The sequence below is a fragment of the Parasteatoda tepidariorum genome, chromosome 5 (genome assembly GCF_043381705.1).
Source record: "Parasteatoda tepidariorum isolate YZ-2023 chromosome 5, CAS_Ptep_4.0, whole genome shotgun sequence".
Classification (NCBI taxonomy): Eukaryota; Metazoa; Arthropoda; class Arachnida; order Araneae; family Theridiidae; genus Parasteatoda; species Parasteatoda tepidariorum.
The window spans coordinates 74,432,521-74,452,650 of NC_092208.1; the positions used below are offsets into that span (position 1 = coordinate 74,432,521).

Genomic DNA, 20,130 nt, shown 5'->3' on the forward strand with positions numbered 1-20,130 from the left:
ACATTTTCAACTGTGTGAGCCAAAACTGATAGAAAATTTGAAGAATCAATTAAGTAATTATAGAAATATAAATTTTTATGCTTTCTTATTAGGAAACGAGATAATTTAGTTTCCCTAAATTTTAAAATTAGTTACAAATCTGGTCAAAAGATGGCGTTACTGACTGGAAAAACTGTAGTTAAATTTTTTAAGGCATGCTAAACTTGACTAACTGAAAATATTTGCATGGGGTTTTGCTCATTTTGTTATTACATAGCTCCACGTTTTTGCTGCATGAAAGTTGCATTTTTAGAAACATTGTGTTATATATTTCCCTAATCAACAGAGCCATCTGTTGACAAGCTTTGGATGTAATTCTGAAGTCGGACTAGAATAAAACTGATTTCCTTGTCAGGAAGAGGCAAACTATACATTTCTATCTTATTCCAGTTTTTTTCAAAATGTCAGTATTTACGGGACACCTTTTAAGTTATTTTCTCGTGTAGACTGAACATAATTGTCACTTCAAAAACACTTTAAGGCAAAAACGGATATTACTCTGTATATGCGTCTGTATTTTAAAGGCCTTTTTAATACAACATTCATCATGAAATTAGATACTCGTTAACTATTAAGCTATAGAAATATTAATAAATAAGATTGCTTTTGTTGTTGCACATATTCAATGTTCTTTCAAAAAGTTATTTTATATGCTTAATGTTTTGAGAAGTGAAAAAGGATTGTCAGTTTTCAATATATTATGAATTCATCACATTGTTTGTAGCAAAGCTTATAATAGATGGATCAAAAATTTTATGAATGATGTAAATAAACTTGTTTCCAAAAGCACTATATATGTTAGATATTGTTTTTCATGCATTTTTTTGCAGCAAGTACAAAACTGTTGTTATCGCTTGTGTTTCCTTACAAACATTATTGTGTCCTCGAAATTATGTTATGAAGTATAAATATATTTTCAAAACGCGTATTAACATTTCAATTTTTTAGATTTAGGAATAAAGTTAAATTCAAATTTTCTGTTTTAAGAGCATGTAAATCGTAATTGAAGTTTTCGGATTTAATTCCATATTAAGGGTAATTTAATTTTTCAGGGTAAAGAACTTGTTAATTATCGTTCAATTTATTTTCGAGGTTAAGAAGTCAGTATTAAGTGTCATTAAATTTTTCAGGTAATAGAATAAGTTAAGAGTAATATAGTAATTCGCATTCAGATCATGCTAAGCATAGTTCAGGTTTAAGAATATACTAGATGTAATTCAATTTTTTTTCCAGGTTTAAGAACAATTTAAGTTAACTTTTCAAGCTTAAGAACCATTTTAAGTGACATTCATTTTTTTCAGGTTTAAGAACATATTTTTAGACTGTACAAGTCAAAAATGTTTTTCAAGGCATTTTTCAATTGTAAAAATGAATAGTGAAAAACTTGCTGGTGCTTCGATACAATTTTAAGCTGGTCTTCTTAAATTCATTAAAATATCAACTAGCATATTTTGCCTCTAAATATTTCATTTGTATCTCGTATTTTATATAAAACATTATTAACAAAACGAGTTACAGATTTTGAGTTATCAATTAATTAATCAATCCATCGCCAAACTTTTTAAAAGCAGGAAAAATGTACCACTAATAATAATTAATGCAGACATTAAAAAAAATCTACGAAAAAAAATTTTCAATTAAGAGACTGTTAAACAAGTTCTATTATAAGAAAAAAAATGGAAAATAATTTGTTGATTCTGCTACAATTAAGTTAAACTTATATTATATAATCATGATTAAACGCCATAAACAATTTTCTAATTAAAAAAAATTTATTACATTAACAAAACCTTTATTATTGTTATTAAATTATACCTTAATTTAATTAAAACTTAATAAATTTTTTATACCTAATTATAATTACAACTTTTTGTCAGGATAATAGAAATGAAACAACAGCGTTATTTGCAGGAAATGTTAGAATGGAATGAATCATATTAAAAAAATTAACAATGTTCACCATATTATCTACTATTTAAAAAATAATTTCACACAGTATTGGTATGAATGCAATTTAAACATAGAACACCTACTTCAACTTTTTAAAAATACGATAAATCTCTGCACATCAACATTCAACATTTTTAACATTTCTGAAATGAGTTCAGTCTTTCCGTTTTTAAAAACCATGAACACCAGTTACAAATAAATTTGGTGCAGAACACACAACAGACCAAAGAGTTCACAATAAATAATATTAGTCCTTATGCTAGCAGTTAAAAAATACACATTCTTATTTGAGCATGAAATATGCTTGATTAAGTACCAATAATATCAACTTTGAACTGACATAGGCACTGGACTCGTTTATATTTGCACTTGATTCTAGCGTATATATGGCATTGCGTGTCAACTACCAAATGGAAGCGGTTAATGGAACGCAGTCTCCATCCTCATTGGTTGGGACACGTGACGAAGGTAAAGAATTCTGAAAGAAAAGAAATGGAATTGTAAAGCTGTATACATTGCTTTTATAAAATCGTGAAAAAGAACTGAAATAAATAATACAGAGGGTTTCAGATTGAATGTGATAATAAATTTCGTAATTTAATGTAAAGAAATGGAATTGTGCAGCTGTATACATTGCTTTTATAAAATTTTATGGAATAAATATAGAGGACTTCAGATTGAATGTAATAACAAATTCTGTAATTTAATGTAAATAAATGGAAGCTGTATACATTGCTTTATAAAACTGTGAAAAAGAACTGGAATAAATAATACAGAGGACTTCAGATTAACTGAGATAACAAATTTTGTAATTTAATGTAAAGAAATGGAAGCTGTATACATTGCTTTTATAAAATCGTGAAAAAGAACTGAAATAAATAATATAGAGGGTTTCAGATTAAATGAGATAACAAATTTTGTAATTTAATGTTACGAAATGGAATTGTGTAGCTGTATACATTGTTTTTTAAAATTTTATGGAATAAATAATGCAGAGGGCTTCAGATTGAATGTAATAACAAATTTTATAATTTAATGTAAAGAAATGGAAGCTGTATACATTGCTTTTAAAAAATCGTGAAAAAGAGCTTGAATAAATAATACAGAGGGTTTCAGATTAAATGAGGTAACAAATTTAGTAATTTAAGGTAAAGATGTGTAGCTGTACACATTGTTTTTATAAAATTTTATCTAATAAATAATACAGAGGGCTTCAGATGCGGCGAATGTAATAACAAATTTTGTAATTTTATGTAAAGAAATAGAAGCTGTATACATTGCTTTTATGAACTCGTGAAAAAGAACTGAAATAAATAATACAGAAGGTTTCAGATTGAATGTGATAATAAATTTCGTAATTTAATGTAAAGAAATGGAATTGTGCAGCTGTATACATTGCTTTTATAAAATTTTATGGAATAAGTAATATAGAGGACTTCAGATTGAATGTAATAACAAATTTTGTAATTTAATGTAAAGAAATGGAAGCTGTATACATTGCTTTTATAAAATCGTGAAAAAGAACTGGAATAAATAATACACAGGGTTTCAGATTGAATGTGATAACAAATTTTGTAATTTAATGTAAAGAAATGGAATTGTGCAGCTGTATACATTGCTTTTATAAAATTTTATGGAATAAATAATATTGAGGACTTCAGATTGAATGTAATAACAAATTTTGTAATTTAATGTAAAGAAATGGAAGCTGTACACATTGCTTTCATAAAATCATGAAAAAGAACTGGAATAAATAATACAGAGGGTTTCAGATTAAATGAGATAACAAATTTTGTAATTTAATATTAAGAAATGGAATTGTGTATTGTTTTTATAAAATTTCATGGAATAAATAATGCAGAGGGCTTCAGATTGAATGTAATAACAAATTTTGTAATTTAATGTAAAGAAATGGAAGCTGTACACATTACTTTTATAAAATCGTGAAAAAGAACTGGAATAAATAATACAGAGGGTTTCAAATTAAATGAGATAACAAATTTTGTAATTTAATGTAAAGAAATGGAAGCTGTATACATTACTTTTATAAAATCGTGAAAAAGAACTGGAATAAATAATATAGAGGGTTTCAGATTAAACGAGATAACAAATTTTGTAATTTAATGTAGAGAATTGGAATTGTGTAGCTGTATACATTGTTTTTATAAAATTTTATGGAATAAATAATACAGAGGGCTTCAGATTGAATGTGATAACAAATTTTGTAATTTAATGTAGCCAAAAAAACTAGTTGGGTACGAGAAACTCGAGAAGAAGACAATCACTGATACACAGATACGTGACTTTCGATCTCAGCGCCATTTCATCGTTTATAAACAAGATGGCTAATAAAAGCCGAGCTAAGTATATCCACATAATTCAGAATATTTACTAACGTGAAGTTAATTAAATACTACACCGTATCGCACAGTAAATTTGCTAAAATATAATACCTCCTCGTCTATGTCTTTTTCTTAACATAAATTTATTATTTTTTTAGGTATTTTATTGTAGCTGTGATATATTTTTGTTTTGTTTGGCAACTTCGATGCATAATTTTATGTTTTACATGGCTTCGTGCCTGTTTTTGGGTTAAGGAAGAAATATATAGTGAAAGTGATGAAATCTTTGTGAAAGAATATAGAATGTGTCACTAATGAAAATTGATACTGGACAGACTTGGATTATTCGAAATGGGAAGGAAAGAACAGTTTCTAACGTAAACAAATGCCACGTTTCAACAACCAATCAGGATCAAGATACCCATGCTACGTCACTTGCAGGCATCCCATTCTGTAACTACAATCATGCAAATTTTAACTGGCAATAGCCAGAATTTTTTTATAACAAAATCACTGAGTGACATTGTTTATCAAAATAGCCCCAATGGGTGTGCTTCCATGACAAGGAGCTTTTGGAGCTCGCTCAAAATTTCTTCAACTTTTGAGAAGTTTATAGTTTGATGGTTAACGTTTGTTAATCGTTTAACGGTTGATTTTTTGATATTCATAATTTTCACAGGAATCAGTATTTTAAATATTTCTTCAGAAACGTAAACTACAATAATATAGTTAAAATCTTAAAGATTAATAAAATGCAATTCACAATATTTACAAACTTAAGGGAACATCCGTGCTGATTGTGGTTTGATTGTTCTACTTTAAATGCATCAATCAAATTCTCAATTTCTAAACATATATTTTATATAAATTTTGATGAAAAAGTGATAAAAAATCCTGTCTGTGCAGCGTTGGAAAATGTTTTTTATAATAAAATGAGAAGTTTGTTACCAAAACATTAGAATTCTGCAGAAAAATCATTTATTTATATTAAAAAGTGTTTCTTCTCTCCTCTTTTAAAGTGAAAACCGTTTATACTTTTCAACTTGTTTTCGAACGACAACGGAAGGAACAGTTTGGAGCGGATTCCAAAAGCTCCGTGTTGGGGAACTGACCCATTGATGAAACAGGAGAGACAACAACTTCGAAAGGTGGATGTGGAGGAAGCAGTTTCAGGATATATGCTACTTAGCTTAGAAAAAAAAATCAGCCCAGGGTTAACAGCAGCCAATACCAATATAAAACGCTTTTACCAAATTCCACAAAACGCGTTGTGCAAGTTCTGAACGCGTTTTCAACAACTGTTTGTCGTGTGTTATATACTCCATTGTGTGTTAGATTTCAGATGATGCAGGCGATAAAATCTTCAGGCAGACGATTGCATATAGCTTTCTGTAAGAACTTCCAAAAAAAGCTGGAGCTGGATGGTTTAGCGAGCTGAGCTGTGTTTATGGATGAAACCACTTATCACGTTACTGGCAAAGTCAATCACCATATTTCCGATTTTAGATCATGAAAAATCCACATAGTGTATGGAATATTAGCGTTGTTCCTTAAAGGTGAACGTGTTCTGCTTCAGACGTGTTTTTGATATATTTTCCTTCTATGCCATTACCAGAATGATCGTTCCTTCAGTTAGAGAAAGTGGTTTCAATTTCATACTGCATCAATATGTTGCACTCTTATTCCATGAGTAACGAATGTTCATTAAATTGGACGAGGTATCATAGACGTTAAGCCACAGTTTTTTTCTCCTGTCGAGATCGTCTTTTTTTACTTTGAGAAAGTATTTATTGTTCCAGTAACTGAAACAGCTGACAACGGAAACGCATCAATCATCAACTATGGATATTTTATCAAGAGTGAGGCAGAAACTGGAATACAGGATAGATATTTGCCACGTAACTGGAGAGGAAAACATCGAACATCTATCGAAGCTTGAAAAACAGCAGCTTCATTGTAAATTGGTTTTCCACACTAAAGTAATGATAGCCTTCGCTAGTATATTTTATTTCCATAAAATTCAATATGAAACAGCCCGTATAAAAGCACTATAAACACCGGTTGTTACATTTTAATTAAAGCGAATAGTACCTATTATCACAATTAATTAAGGTTCACTAGCAACACCTAGCATGACCCTTGTATGGTCTAAAAATGAAGCATATATATCGATACCATTAAATTTGTTGCAAAAAAGTGAGATTTTAGAAATAGTTCTATCATATATAGAAAATAGTAGCTCAGGGGAAAGAGCGTTTGTCTTTCAAAGAGGCGAACCGGGTTCGATACGAATTCCGCATCCGGCTTGCACCGACCACAGTGCTGAGGTAAAATATCCTCAGTGGTAGATGGATCATGGATTAGAGTCCGCTTGCCGTCAGGCTAACAGTGGAAGGTCCTCGTGGTTTTCCTCACCATGTAACGCAAATGCGGGCTAGCTCCATCAAAAAGTCCTCCACGAAGGTAAATTTCTCTCAATACTTAATCTTGGAGTTCCCTTGTCTTCTTGATTGAGTTCAAAATTTCTAGGCTACGGCCATGAACATAGGTAGTTATAAACCCTAAATTAGATCGGCTATTCAACGATGGCTAGAAAATTAAAATAAAAAAACATACTATCTANGCATGAATAACCCATCGGCAACAAATATCGTCAGGGAATGCACGTAAAATTTTAGGAGATAAAACTCTACCGTATGCGTCAATGTCTTCGCCCAAAGCACGTAGAGCCTGTAACCTTCTGTTGCATTCAATATAGACTTCATTCAGTGATGTTGGCGATGGATTTCGGATTGGCGTTAAATTCTCCAAAAAATCCAAATGAGATTGAATGATTCTATTTTTGTCACCATATTTGTCAATAAGTAGCTTCTTAGTGGTTTCATATGTATCTGCAATAATACTTATACCATCAACCAATCGTTTTGGTTCATCTTCTAAATATCCTCTGAGAAAAACATGTTTATTAATTGATGATAAATTTGGATTATCGTCTACAGACGTTTTAAATTGTTCCCAAAAACATTGCCATTGTTCAACGTCGCCACGAAAGGGCTCTAATTTTATTGTCGGTAGTTTTACATTTTGTTGTGGTGACACAGAATTCACATTTTGAATCGGAAAGTTAGTAACATTTGGTGAATCTACAGTCTCATTCTTGTTTTGATTTTCTTTTATTGCACGATTTGCATCAAAAATCGCACGCTTGGCGTTATCCGTATACTCTTGGCATTGCACTACATCAATTTCGTATTCTGCATCCGAAAGTAATATGTGTATATCATTATCCACTATTTCCATGTCATTAAGTACTTCGGCAAGACGACTACAAGAGAATTCAATATCGGCATTCGAAGTAGAATTTAAAGTGTCCTTTAGTTGGCTAATGAAGCGAGTAATATTGGCTCGAATTGTTCTACGTTTGCGCTTCAACAGCGCCATTTTGTCAGCCGAATCATTTTGCGTTGAAATCATTCTGATTAAGTGGAAAGGAAATAAAATGAAGTTACGTAAATAAATTCTCACCTCTTTAAACGCAGGAACGTAATTTTTTTTCTTTCAAATCCTGGTCCGTAGTAAGGTTGAGTATTTCGGCACCATTATGTTAGCTTTTACATTCTTTTATTTCCACAGACATACAGAGACGAACGATAAACAAAACATTAATAATAAGAAAAAGTCGTTTGGTTGCCTAGCAACCAGCTGGAGTTGCAGTTATTATATCGGCAGACGATTTAAAACAATTATTAAAACTAACTGTTTATTGATGACGGAACATTCCGCATCCGGCTTGCACCGACCACAGTGCTAAAGTAAAATATCCTCAGTGGTTGACGGATCATGGGTTAGAGTTCTCTTGCCGTCAGGCTAACAGTGGAAGATCCTTGTGGTTTTCCTCACCATGTAACGTGAATGCGGGTTAGCTCCATCAAAAAGTCCTCCACGAAGGCAAATTTCTCTCAATACTCGATCCAGGAGTTCCCTTATCTTCTGGATTGGGTTCAAAATTACAAGGCTACGGAGATGAACAGTAGTAGTCGTAAACCCATAAAATTGGATCGACTGTTCAACGACGGTTATAAAAAAATTAGTTCGCCAAGTGTAGTAATTGGTTTCACTATTTTCTTTTATTCTCTTCGCAGCTCCATGCTGTTTGTAAATAGAATTGACGTCTCAAGGTTGCGCTACTTCCGCACTCTCTACACTTTCCCTCTCTCCGTTACCATCGTTTCGACAAATCTTACTTTTTACCCATGGCAGAACATTTCAAATGAGATATACTTAAGTTTAAATACACAAGAAATGAAATATACAGGTTGAAATTGACTTAAGAAGGGAGAAAGGCAAAATTTGCCGTAACCATGGTAACGGAGTGGGAAGAAGTGTGGAGGATGGGGATATTGCATAAATTTGAGACATCTATTCAATGTACGGCATACAGCAATCACGACGGCATCTGAACAATCTTAAAGTTGCTTGTCGTTACTCTTTTTAGGTTTAGACACTTTTATGCTTACATAACAGAAATTCAGTGAATTTGGATTCATATAATACAATTTATTTTTTTGTGAATATGCATTAAATTCGAGAGGTTAGAGAATATCCAAATATACTTCGTAAATCATTTTAATGTCATTTCGTGTAATATTTAAGAGACTTACTCTATTGATTCTATTCAGGTCCAGTTCTTCGTGATTTCTGTAGATGACCGTTGAAGGATCTATCATGGTGTGCCTGCGCAAATGCCGGTGTACTTGAGGTGTCAACGAATCGCACAGTTTCATGCCAGATACACCAGAAAGCACTTCGGGTGGAGGAGCGTAATCACATTCATATTCGATTTGCTCACTATTTTCAGGTGAAATAGCCGAATCATACCTAAAAAAAAAGAGTTGTGCCAACTGAATAAAAACGGAGATTTTACAAAGATTTTTTAAAAAAAAAATAAGAGCAGCAATCTATCATACCATCTTTTCTTCAAAATATTCCCATCGTTATCTTGCGTTGCTCGATTTTGGAGAGAAAGCTCTCTTTCAAGCTCCTGAAAAAGCAATATGCGCTTGTTTATGCAATGTTTTCTAATCATCTTTTTAAATCAACATTCAAAAAAAATTATTGTCGTAATGAAGATAATGAAGTTGTATAAATAATATATTGCGATAAAGTAGCAATGTATTATGATAGGTTTAAAAATATTTGTTAAATCTTATTAGTAGACTTAATTAAAATGAAAAATTTTCTGCGAATATAAAATTTCAATTAAAAAACGTTTTGCAAGCTATTCATTAATTCTGGAAACTAATTTCAACTCTTTCGCCGATCTAATTTTGACAAAACTTGTTCGAAAATCACAAATTTCTTACCAATTTTTTTTTTAATGAAAAACTTTCATTACACATACTGGCATATATTTCTTTATATTTAGCAGTTTTTTGACGGTATAAAACTACATTATTTTACCTTATACTTGGCTTTCCTTGCATATCTAAAATAAAAGTCTCTCGGAAGCATTTCAGTGCAAACATTTACTAAAGATTTATTCAAAAATCATCACCGTCCATTCAATTTACGATGTCTGAGTTTCCAATACGATTTCAAGTGTTACTTTTTTAAATGTTGTTACGTATGCTACTTGCGAATACCAGCAAGCCTCTTGAAATCAAGCGAATTTTTAAGCCAGAGGGTGTGTTTCTTGCTTTCTCAGTGGCGCCATCTGTGACCCAGAATATGAATTCAGCCCCCACACACGTCACAGCCCGTTTTAAATGGAGGACACACTCATATTCCATTAATTCACACACAAATCGTAATTTTGACCTGAACTAGAGGAAGGATCAATCTTCAATTCAGTATCCACAGAGGTATTAATTTGTTAAGGGAACATGGAGGACTTTGAGACCCTGACAGATTTAATGAGCATCATCATTTAATACACGGGGATTTTTCGTCTCGCGGGATTCGAACTCACGTTATCACGAACACGAACCCAACGTCCTATTAACCAGGATATTCCAGTTCCTTTTTTTAAATATATAATGAGCAATATAAAATTTTTTGTGAATGACAAAATTTTACGTGAATGATATTCGCGGGATGGTGTATATTACGTATTTCTGCTGATCAGGTCAATTTAGAAAAACAAACAAACTATGATTTAAAAAGTCTTTCTGCAGTATTTAAGGGGTTTACTCTTCTGCGGCAGTTAAAAGCAGAACCATTTTCAGATCGATGGGTAACAGCTTACTGGGAAATAAAGGTGGTTGGTGCACAATACTGACAGCATTGTCATCATCATGGTGTTGTTCTCGAAATTTTGGAGTCTTAACTTTTTTGGTCAACTAATGAGGTTGTTAAGGGAGTGTAGTACTTAACTTGTAATTTCAAAATAATATGTGTTGGAAAGACTACTACACTTTTTGAAAAATATTTTAGAGCGTTAGACAAAAATTAAAACTTTCAAAATTTGTTTGTAATTTTGCCATTATTTTAGAAGCCTCACCATGTTAAGGGAGTGTAGTACTTAACTTGTAATTTCAAAATAATATGTGTTGGAAAGTCAAGCACAGGGCTGCCAACTACTACACTTTTTGAAAAATATTTTAGAGCGTTAGACAAAAATTAAAACTTTCAGAATTTGCCTGTAATTTTGCCATTATTTTAAAAGCCTCACCATGAAAAAGCTGATACAAATATTCGTTCCACATGAAGTTTTGAATCATTTACATGAAGCTTGCAGCCCTGCAAGCAAAGAACGATTTTTTTCTACTTTTAGAGAGCTTGAAAACTACTACTTTCTAGAGATTTTTTACTAGAGAGCTTGAAAATGTAGTTTGATACGTGAAGATTACTTGTAATATCATAGTGTTAGGTATGATACTCCCGTAGTTTTAGAATTTTTGTCAAAGGTGAATTCTAAAAAGTATGCAAATTAGAGAACGCAAATTAATATTGCAGCGAAAAATTACAAAAAAGCTATCAAAATATAACAAATCACTACTTAGGAAGACGGAAGTAAAAACAAATCTGTTTCACTATCGGATAATATAGAGAGGAGTTGAAAAGAAACTTAAGCAAAAGCATTTCAAGTTGGCAATCAAACAGGTTTCGATATTTTTAATTCTCTCTTCCGTACTTTATATTTCGAATTTTGATACCGTTTACGGTTTTTCTCCTTGCTAAAATATTCATTTGTAAACCCTAAGTTGTGTTCTTCTTTATAACTTTACTTTCAACAAGTATGCTAATAAAAATATCGTATGAGGTATAAAATAATATTAAGGGTCGTTACTACGAAGCACCGTGAATTATTAATTAGCAATGGAAATTGAATTAGTCTGAGAAATGAATTAAAGCGAACAAGACCCAATCAGAAAGTTAATGCAATTCAATTTGATAAAACAGCTGATCGTTAAAACAGCTTTTGTAATGTTTTACTTTCAGCAGGGACAGCACCAAGCATTGGAGAACCGATTCACGTTATGTCTATCAAAGCTAGTCCTCTTCCCCTATGCATATTCTTTGATACTACTATTTCATTTTCCTTGGTAAAAATGATTGCTTTTATGCCATTAGTAGAACATAGCAGTAAATGAAAAGTTTCATTTTTTTTTTACACTTCTAATTATTAAACACACGCTAAAAATATATTTATTTGCGTTGTAACATTACCTGAACTCTATAAATATCATTGTAGCTACCAGTCACAGTTCTCATAGGCACACCAGGAATGATTCTTGGAAAATGTAGTTTTCTGGGATGTTTCAAACTTTCCAACGATCCTCCAACACAATATTCGTAAGGAACACCCACATCTAACAAATCCAGAGCATGGCGTGCTGGATTTATTACTGGTCTATTACCATTCGACGCATCGTCTATTTGGTACCCCACTCTTTCTGTATACCTTATATTCTTCTGGTCAGTGTTCATTTGCTTCGAATTTTCGTAACCCTGGTTCCAATGCCAGTTTGGAACTTTAGGGGGTGGAATGTTTTCATCCGAATCAAAGAAGTCCCAATTGTTAGGTTTTTGGTCTCTGGACAGTCTATTACGAATGATTTCTATGTTGTTTGATTTATTGCGAAAGTTTGTCGGAACGTCTTGGTCGGTGTTTTGCTGACTCATATTGAACACAACGGCAGACCTGTAAGGAGGTTGCGTTGTTTTAGAGGAACTTTTGTTTTTCTGGTGGGAATAAGAGTTAGGTGTGGTTTCGTCGCAGTGTACTTCGAATTCTTCTTTAGGTGGGATTTCGGACACGTATACCGCTGCCTGCCCTGGAAAATGTCCAACCGATTCGGATACATAGAGCTGGGGAGCGGGTCTCTTTGCTTGAGGTACATCTGAATTCGTCAAGTCATCAGGACTAGAAGAAAGAAAAAAAACAGTTTTAATTTCAAGTTGCACTTAAGTTCTACAGTATAAATAAATTGATATTTGTGAAATATAATTGTTATGTAAATACTATTTTGGGTTAAAAAATATTAAGTACGAAATGTTGTCAGCAGTAGACGAAGAATACACCATTATTCAATGTGAAATGGTTTATTGTAACTTATTCTATTATTTATTTTTTTTCATTTCCAATGTCAAATTTATTGGACAGTAGTTACCGCACACTAACAAAAGTAAAATACAATAAAAGGTGGTAAACATAATGCAGTAACTTGAGTCTAATAATTCAAAAGGTCTCGGGCTTCCCAAGATCGCTCAGCTGGAAAAGGCCTGCGCAAAGCAGGACAGTGCATAATATGGGCGGCATCCATTTCCTCCCCAAGGTTACAAAGTGTGCAGATGGGAGAAGGAGCAATGTTAATTCTTCTGAGATGTTTAAGAAGACAGTCGTGTCCAGTGGCCAGGCGGAATTCTGCAACAGCTCTACGCCTTGGCCCAATATAGGATTTTGGGTTTAAATCCCTCCGAGGTTTATCGGACACTCTTTTGGACATGTCTACGAGGGAATGGTCTTTTATGCTATTTGTCACCATTTTCTTGATGGGACAAAATGGTATTGCGCTGGAAGGAATTTCAATAATTGAGGGGCTCTTCTTGGCCAAACGATCTGCACTCTCGTTTCCCACAACAACAGTGGGAGGATATCCACTGAAGGACAATGTGTGACTCAAGGCCTCGAAGAAGTCGTCGGCGGTCCAAGACTTTAAGGGTTTTGGGATCGTCAGAGGAGTTCATGGCTTGAAGAAATAAAGGATAAAGTTCCGTTATTGATAGCAAACCTAACTTGATAGGTTTGCTATCAATAACGGAATGGTAATGGAGTCAAGTAATGGTAAATAAATAAGTCCCATCATTAAATGAGTAAGGTTGTTGGTTCACCAATATCAAACATCCTTATATAGTTGACGGTCGGGGAGTCGTTACGGTATATATCAATAATGCTAAAACTGACCTTTTTCCTGCGTACTTTTTCTAAGAAACTACTGATGATATCGCTATGAAATTTTGGGGGGATATTTAAGAATATATCAGTTTTATGCTGTGATGATGTTTTAGAGTTAATGGGAATGCTTTTTGAGTGCTGAAAGATGAAAAAAACGAAGAACCTTTTTAAAAAATTTAAAAGTTCTCAGTTCATAATTTTTTTAAAAAAACAACAGTTACCTCAGTGTAAACATGTACATATAAATATTTTGAGGGAAAAAAACTGAAGCAATATCTTGTTTAGATGCTGAGAAAAGGTACATCGAATAAGGTCAGTTTTATCATTATTGGTCTATGCTCGACCGATAATGCTAAAACTGACCTTTTTTCTGCGTACTTTTTCTAAGAAACTACTTATGATATCGGTATGAAATTTTGGGGGGATATTTAAGAATATATCAGTTGTATGCTGTGATGATGTTTTAGAGTTAATGGGAATGCTTTTTGAGTGCTGAAAGATGAAAAAAACGATGAAACTTTTAAGAAATTTAAAAGTTCTCAGTTCATAATTTTTTTAAAAAACAGCAATTACCACAGTGTAAACATGTACATATAAGTATTCTGAGAAAAAAGTGAAGCAATATCTTGTTTAGATGCTGAGAAAAGGTACATCGAATAAGGATAAGTTTTATTATTATTGATATATGCTCTACCGACTCCCCTTAAATAACAATAATAATAATAATAAAAACAGTACTTAACTTGGAATTTTAAATTACCTCTGTTCAATAATTTACCGTAAAATTTCAATCTGAAATAACTTAGAATATAACTTTGAACAAAAAACTAGCTATCGTCTGGAACAACTTAAACAACGAAAAAGTACAAAGAAAAATGTTTAATGATAATCGAACCTTTTCAAAGAAGTGGAACTTTTCAATGATCTCTTCTTAGTTAGTCTTTGGTGAGCTCGAAGCAAAGGTCTAACAATATTTCGCTTAGCAATTTGCCCATCTTTTGAAAATTCTTGAAAAGTTTCTTCACGCCTGCAGAATATAAAAGACACATTTTAAAACAAAACTCATGAATAGATATTGTTAATTTAGTTTTAAAAAAAATATGATGCATTATTTTCCGCTTGGTGCGCTTGTATCACGCTACTTTGAATCCACACAGTGGCGATATTTCGGTTTTCTATCCCAAAAGGAGCCAGTAGAATTAACATCTACTAGAAGAGAGAAGGCCTTCGCACGGATAGCGGTTTATGAGATTTCTGATCCCTTAGTTGTCGGAACTTTGTGACATCTTTCTTATTTTTTTCCTCCTCTGCGCCATTTATGGTGTTTTTTCGGACTACTAATGCGAAGAATGACTCTTCCCTTTTCATATTAATAGTTTAATGCAGCTATAATGTTTTGTCTTATTTGTGATAACAAATGTTCGTTGTTAAAATAGTTCTAATCGATGTTAGTTCTCGTACAAATATATTAAAATTTTTTTTAAAAAATTAATCTGATAACTGATTTAAAAATTGTCAAAGATTTCTTCGGAATTTACTAATTTAGTGAAATTTGTCATAAAATTAACGTTAAAATGAAACCAACATTTTTTAATTGTGAGCAAAAATTATTAGCAAATATTCATTCGCCTGTTAATATTCTTTTTTAATCATGAGTAAATATTTATTTGTCAATTAGTAAACATTTGTTTGCAACAGTGAGAATTATATTTCGGTTACAAACGCTTATGCAAAACAAATATTAGTTTGTGATTAAATTATTATTTATAACAATAAGCAAATATTCATTTGTTACAGTAAATATTTTTAATTATAACCATTAGTAATCATTTATTATAAACAAATATTCATTTGCGAATATTCATTTATAATATTCATTGTGATAATTTGTCTTCAGCATGATAACATGATAAGGAAGTATTTAAAGAACATCAACGCCTAAAATATCTAGAAATAGAAAAATTAAAAATGGATTTGCTACGGATTAGTTATGTATAATATTTAACTATCACAAAAGAAATTGTCATTTCAATGTCAGAAATCTCATTTTCAATATAAAAACACCAAGAAAACGATTATGTCAGAGCCGGATCTAAATCATTGTTTCACTATCATTTAATAAATTTCCGTTTGCACTATTCCTATTGGATGATTCATATTTGTAACCCAATAGAAACATATTCCTATTGGTTGCATCTGTAACTGATTGATCATAGATGGATTTCCAGTGGACAGGTAAGTGAATTGACATCAACTAAGGCATCACTATATTGAGAGAAAACCCAACGTGCGTCGTTTGAAAGTGCACATTTGTTGTTGTTAATTTACGTCGCACTAGAGCTGCACAATGGGCTATTGGCGACGGTCTGGGAAACATCCCGGAGGATGATCCGAAGACATGCCATCACAATTTTGATACTATACTAAATGGATGGCATCCCCGCTTCGGTAGCCCGACGACCTGTGCGCGAAGTCGAGCACTTTACGGTAGCACAGTTTAACAATGACCAATACAGCACACCCTCGGTCCCTACGCAGACTGATCCAAGTGGTCACCCACCCGCACACTGATCGTAGCCAGTGATGCTTGACTTCGGTGATCTGCTGGGAGCCGTGTCTTAACGAACAGTTCACTGCGGGACAGTGCACATTTGGAATAACGGAAACAATACAAGCAGACGTGATAAAACGGGCCCTGTAAGTCAGTAATGACACATACAATTTATAATAAATACACATAAAACGAACTTACTGCACTAATTCTTTTTCTCGTTGTTCCAATTGTAGTAAACAAGTTGCTAATTCCATGTAAAGATTGTTTGCTCTTTCAAGTTTTCGTTCATAATGTTCACGAATGTCTTGAGCGTGGCGAAGTTCCTCACGTCTTTGTTTCACTAAATCTTCCTCCACTAAAGGCACTCTGCTTTCTTTGTCTTGAAAGTTTTGCATGTACTCATCGATTTCGCTGCGCCATTTTGCCTAGTGAATAAAACATGGCTGATAATTACCAAAGAAAAAGCTTTAATTACCACAGAAAAAGCTTTTTATGCACTGTACATTTGTGACTTCTGTTACATGGTACTGGATCTATGTGCTCTATATATGTTGGAATTAATGACTTTCGTACCTCTATCATTATTGTATGAATTATAAAGGTCTATTATTGCAAAAACAATTCCATTAAAATATAATAATTATTATTATCTTTATGAAGAGAAGCATGCAATTATAATAAGATCTTAATACATACTTGATTTTGTATGAATTTCTCCTTTGAGACTCCAACAAGTTCTTGGGCTGCAGTACTCAGATAGAGGAGTATATGATGAAAAGAAGGTCTATTTCTTGGCTTAGAACTCCTTTATAAATAAAGAACGACGTATTATTGGTTTATAATTCAAGTAAATATAATAGGTGCCCATTAAAGATTGTTACCATCATCTTAACTTCAGCTATTACAGTTGTGTTCAGTAGTTTAAACGCTACAAAAGGAGACAGCTTCTGGTGGAAAACTGCTGAGTTTCTAGCATTTCACAAAAAGGTACAAGATAGCGTTACTATCTCGTGCGAGATATGAAGAAAGCGTAATTATGAACTTGTTGAGCATGATCTATCAATTAGAATTAGACACTTTCTATAATTATATAATTTTATGAGCATCGTTGACCCTATTTTTTGGATTTATTACTAATATTCAACTCTGTAGACTTGTAATTTTGAACCCAATCTAGAAGATAAGGGAACTCTTGGATCAGTATTAGGAGAAATTTACCTTCGCGTAGGACTTTTTAATGGAACTAACATGCATTTGCGTTACATGGAGAGGAAAACCACGAAGATTTCTCACGGTTAGCCTTACGGTAAGGGGACTCTAAATCATGATCCGTCTACCACAGAGGACATTTTATATTAGCACTGTGGTCAATGAAATCCGAATGCGGAATTCGTATCGACCAACGATCGCTGGGTTTGAAACCAGGTGCACCTCATTGGAATACGAACGCTGTAACACCATAGCCATCTCGAAATTATTGCTAACATGTTGAGTGTTGTCCGTTTAAGCAGCCACCGTCACCGGTGACTGACACTAGACTTCTGTTTAAGCCGCGTCTGTCCCTTGTCAGTGTAAAATATATAAAACAAAAGAAATTTATATTTCCTTTAAATAATTACTGAAAATTTATTTAAAATTCGCTTTTTATTTTTTACAAATCAAATTTTTAGTTATTTCAACCAGTTAATAGTGATTTTGTTACTTTTACCTCAAAAACTAGTAAAGTAGTTGTAAAAGTAACTTGTGATTAAACTAGTTACTTATACTACAATATAAAAGCTTCAGAGTAGCGCACGCACCCAGGTGGGGATTTCCTTAAAAATACGCTTGGGCCTCAACTTGTTAATCCTTTGACGCATTAATCGTATTTTCTTTCACTTTTATTCATTACTTGGAATTAATTTAGATCAAATTAATTGAAAGATATTATATTTAGCATTTTAATAATTTATGGTTATGAAATACAGCATGAGATACAGCTCTCCTTTTCTGCGTTAAAAGGTAAAACCTAACATACACAACTCACTTCCAAACAGCAAACATCACTTCCAAATTTCTTCAATTTACAAAATCAAGTATTGCTATATTTGTGAATATGAGTGGAAAAATGTGAAATTACTTTCGTTGGATTTTATATTTAGTACAAATGACATATATATATATAACAGATTTTTTTAGCTCTTAATAGACTGTTTTTTATAATTAAAAAACACCAAAATATATTTTTACTTGCAATTAGAGCATTAGAAAAAAAATACATGCAAAAGTTACACCTGTGTTTCATCTGTCCCAAAGGGTGGAGAAAGAATTTTATTTCCAAATTTTCTAACAGAATTTCTGACGGAATAGTTTTCAGAAAAGAAAAACAATCAGTCATTGCTAGATATTTCAAAATAGATTGAAAGTAATGATATTTAAGCGAAGAAATTAAAAGTAAAAATCGAAAAGAAAAAAATCGAAACGGAAGGAACGGCACCAACGATTTTTATCTTCTAAGGATCGTTTCGTTACATTGCAATGTAAAAAATTCCAACCGTACAAATTTACAGTTTTTTTCCCTTAGACGTCTATTTGAACTAAATCGTTGACGTTCTACAATTTTGCATCTAACTTTATCCCACATTTTGTACCAATTTCCAGAAAGAGCCGCTAACTCTGCAGTTTTTAAACAGGTAGCGCTGAAAGCATACTCATCTTGTACCACATAGGCACTTTACTACTAATAGGCATCACTGTTATAACTAAACAGCCGTGCGATTGAAAAAACAACGTAAGTGCTTCAAGAAAAGTAGATTGAAAACTATTTTCTTTCTATTGCTAACGCTACGATAACTAAAATGGAATTTCAGAAAACTGATTTCAAAAAAAATTTATTTTTGAGAAGAAAAAAAATGTTTTCTTCTTGTTTTTGCAATTTGTAGCTTATACAATAATGTCAAATATATTAAAATCTCAATTTAAATATTTTTTGTCGCTTACCTTGGGTATTCAATTGCACAGCAGTATAATTCTACCATGAAAAAAGAATCAACGTAGGCGGGGGGAAAAAAAAGAGTTCTTTTTATACATTTGAAATATAATAAGCTACATATTGATAAAAAAAATGTTTTTTAAATAATTTCTCTTAATCAGTTTTTTTGAACTTTCATTACCGTGCATAGGATTAGCAATGGAAAGAAAATAGTTGTCACACAACTTTTCTCAAAATCTATCGTGTAGCACTTATATTGTTTTTTCAATTGCACGGTAGTGCTGCTGCTGTTCGAAAGTTACGACAGTGACTGTGGCCTTAATAGTGCACAGTACAAAATTATCAAAAACGTATTACTAAGTATGTTTCTAAATAGTAAGCAATTCCATAAATAATTCTTGCAATAAAGGATTTTATAGCTATTAATAATGATCAATAAAGGATTTTATAACAACAAGGGATTTTATAATAATTTTATGCCGAAAGTTTATACAAATTAGTTTAATTGAAAGCTTATATTAAGGATGCATAAATATGTCTTAATTTTAAATAGCTTGATGTTAGAAAATAGTAAATAATATCAGAAATCAATTGACACTTATGTTCTTTCTTCATTCAGCTATTCATTTCTTTCCAGAATCTTTTCACACTATTTTTTTTCCATCATCTTTTTTTAATCTTTTATTGTCCGAAGTTCATAAAAATACTATTTAAATGTGTTAAGACGCTTAGTTTGATTAATTTTTTCGGTTAACTGGGCACCAGCAAAAAGCAGCCAAAAAATGTAGGAAGTAAATGTGTATTTAATTTTTTGAACACATTTAAATAAAATAAAAAAAAATTAAATAAGACAAAAAAATTAAATAAAACAAGAAAA

The 20,130-nt window shown here is 32.2% G+C and overlaps 1 protein-coding gene across 1 annotated transcript in view; it reads right to left on the bottom strand.

Annotated features, from left to right (window-relative positions):
• Window positions 1–2,253: 2,253 nt before the first annotated feature.
• LOC107436898 (mitogen-activated protein kinase kinase kinase 12) overlaps window positions 2,254–20,130 on the bottom strand; it is a 58,226-nt gene continuing 40,349 nt past the window's right edge. Inside the window, exons 8-14 of the mRNA XM_071180605.1 lie at window positions 16,979–17,087; window positions 16,481–16,707; window positions 14,624–14,755; window positions 12,000–12,696; window positions 9,299–9,372; window positions 8,993–9,209; window positions 2,254–2,467 (exon numbers count right to left, since the gene is read on the bottom strand). Of these exons, the coding sequence (XP_071036706.1) occupies window positions 2,393–2,467; window positions 8,993–9,209; window positions 9,299–9,372; window positions 12,000–12,696; window positions 14,624–14,755; window positions 16,481–16,707; window positions 16,979–17,087 (1,531 nt within the window). The 3' untranslated portion in view covers window positions 2,254–2,392. The remainder of the gene's footprint in view (window positions 2,468–8,992; window positions 9,210–9,298; window positions 9,373–11,999; window positions 12,697–14,623; window positions 14,756–16,480; window positions 16,708–16,978; window positions 17,088–20,130) is intronic.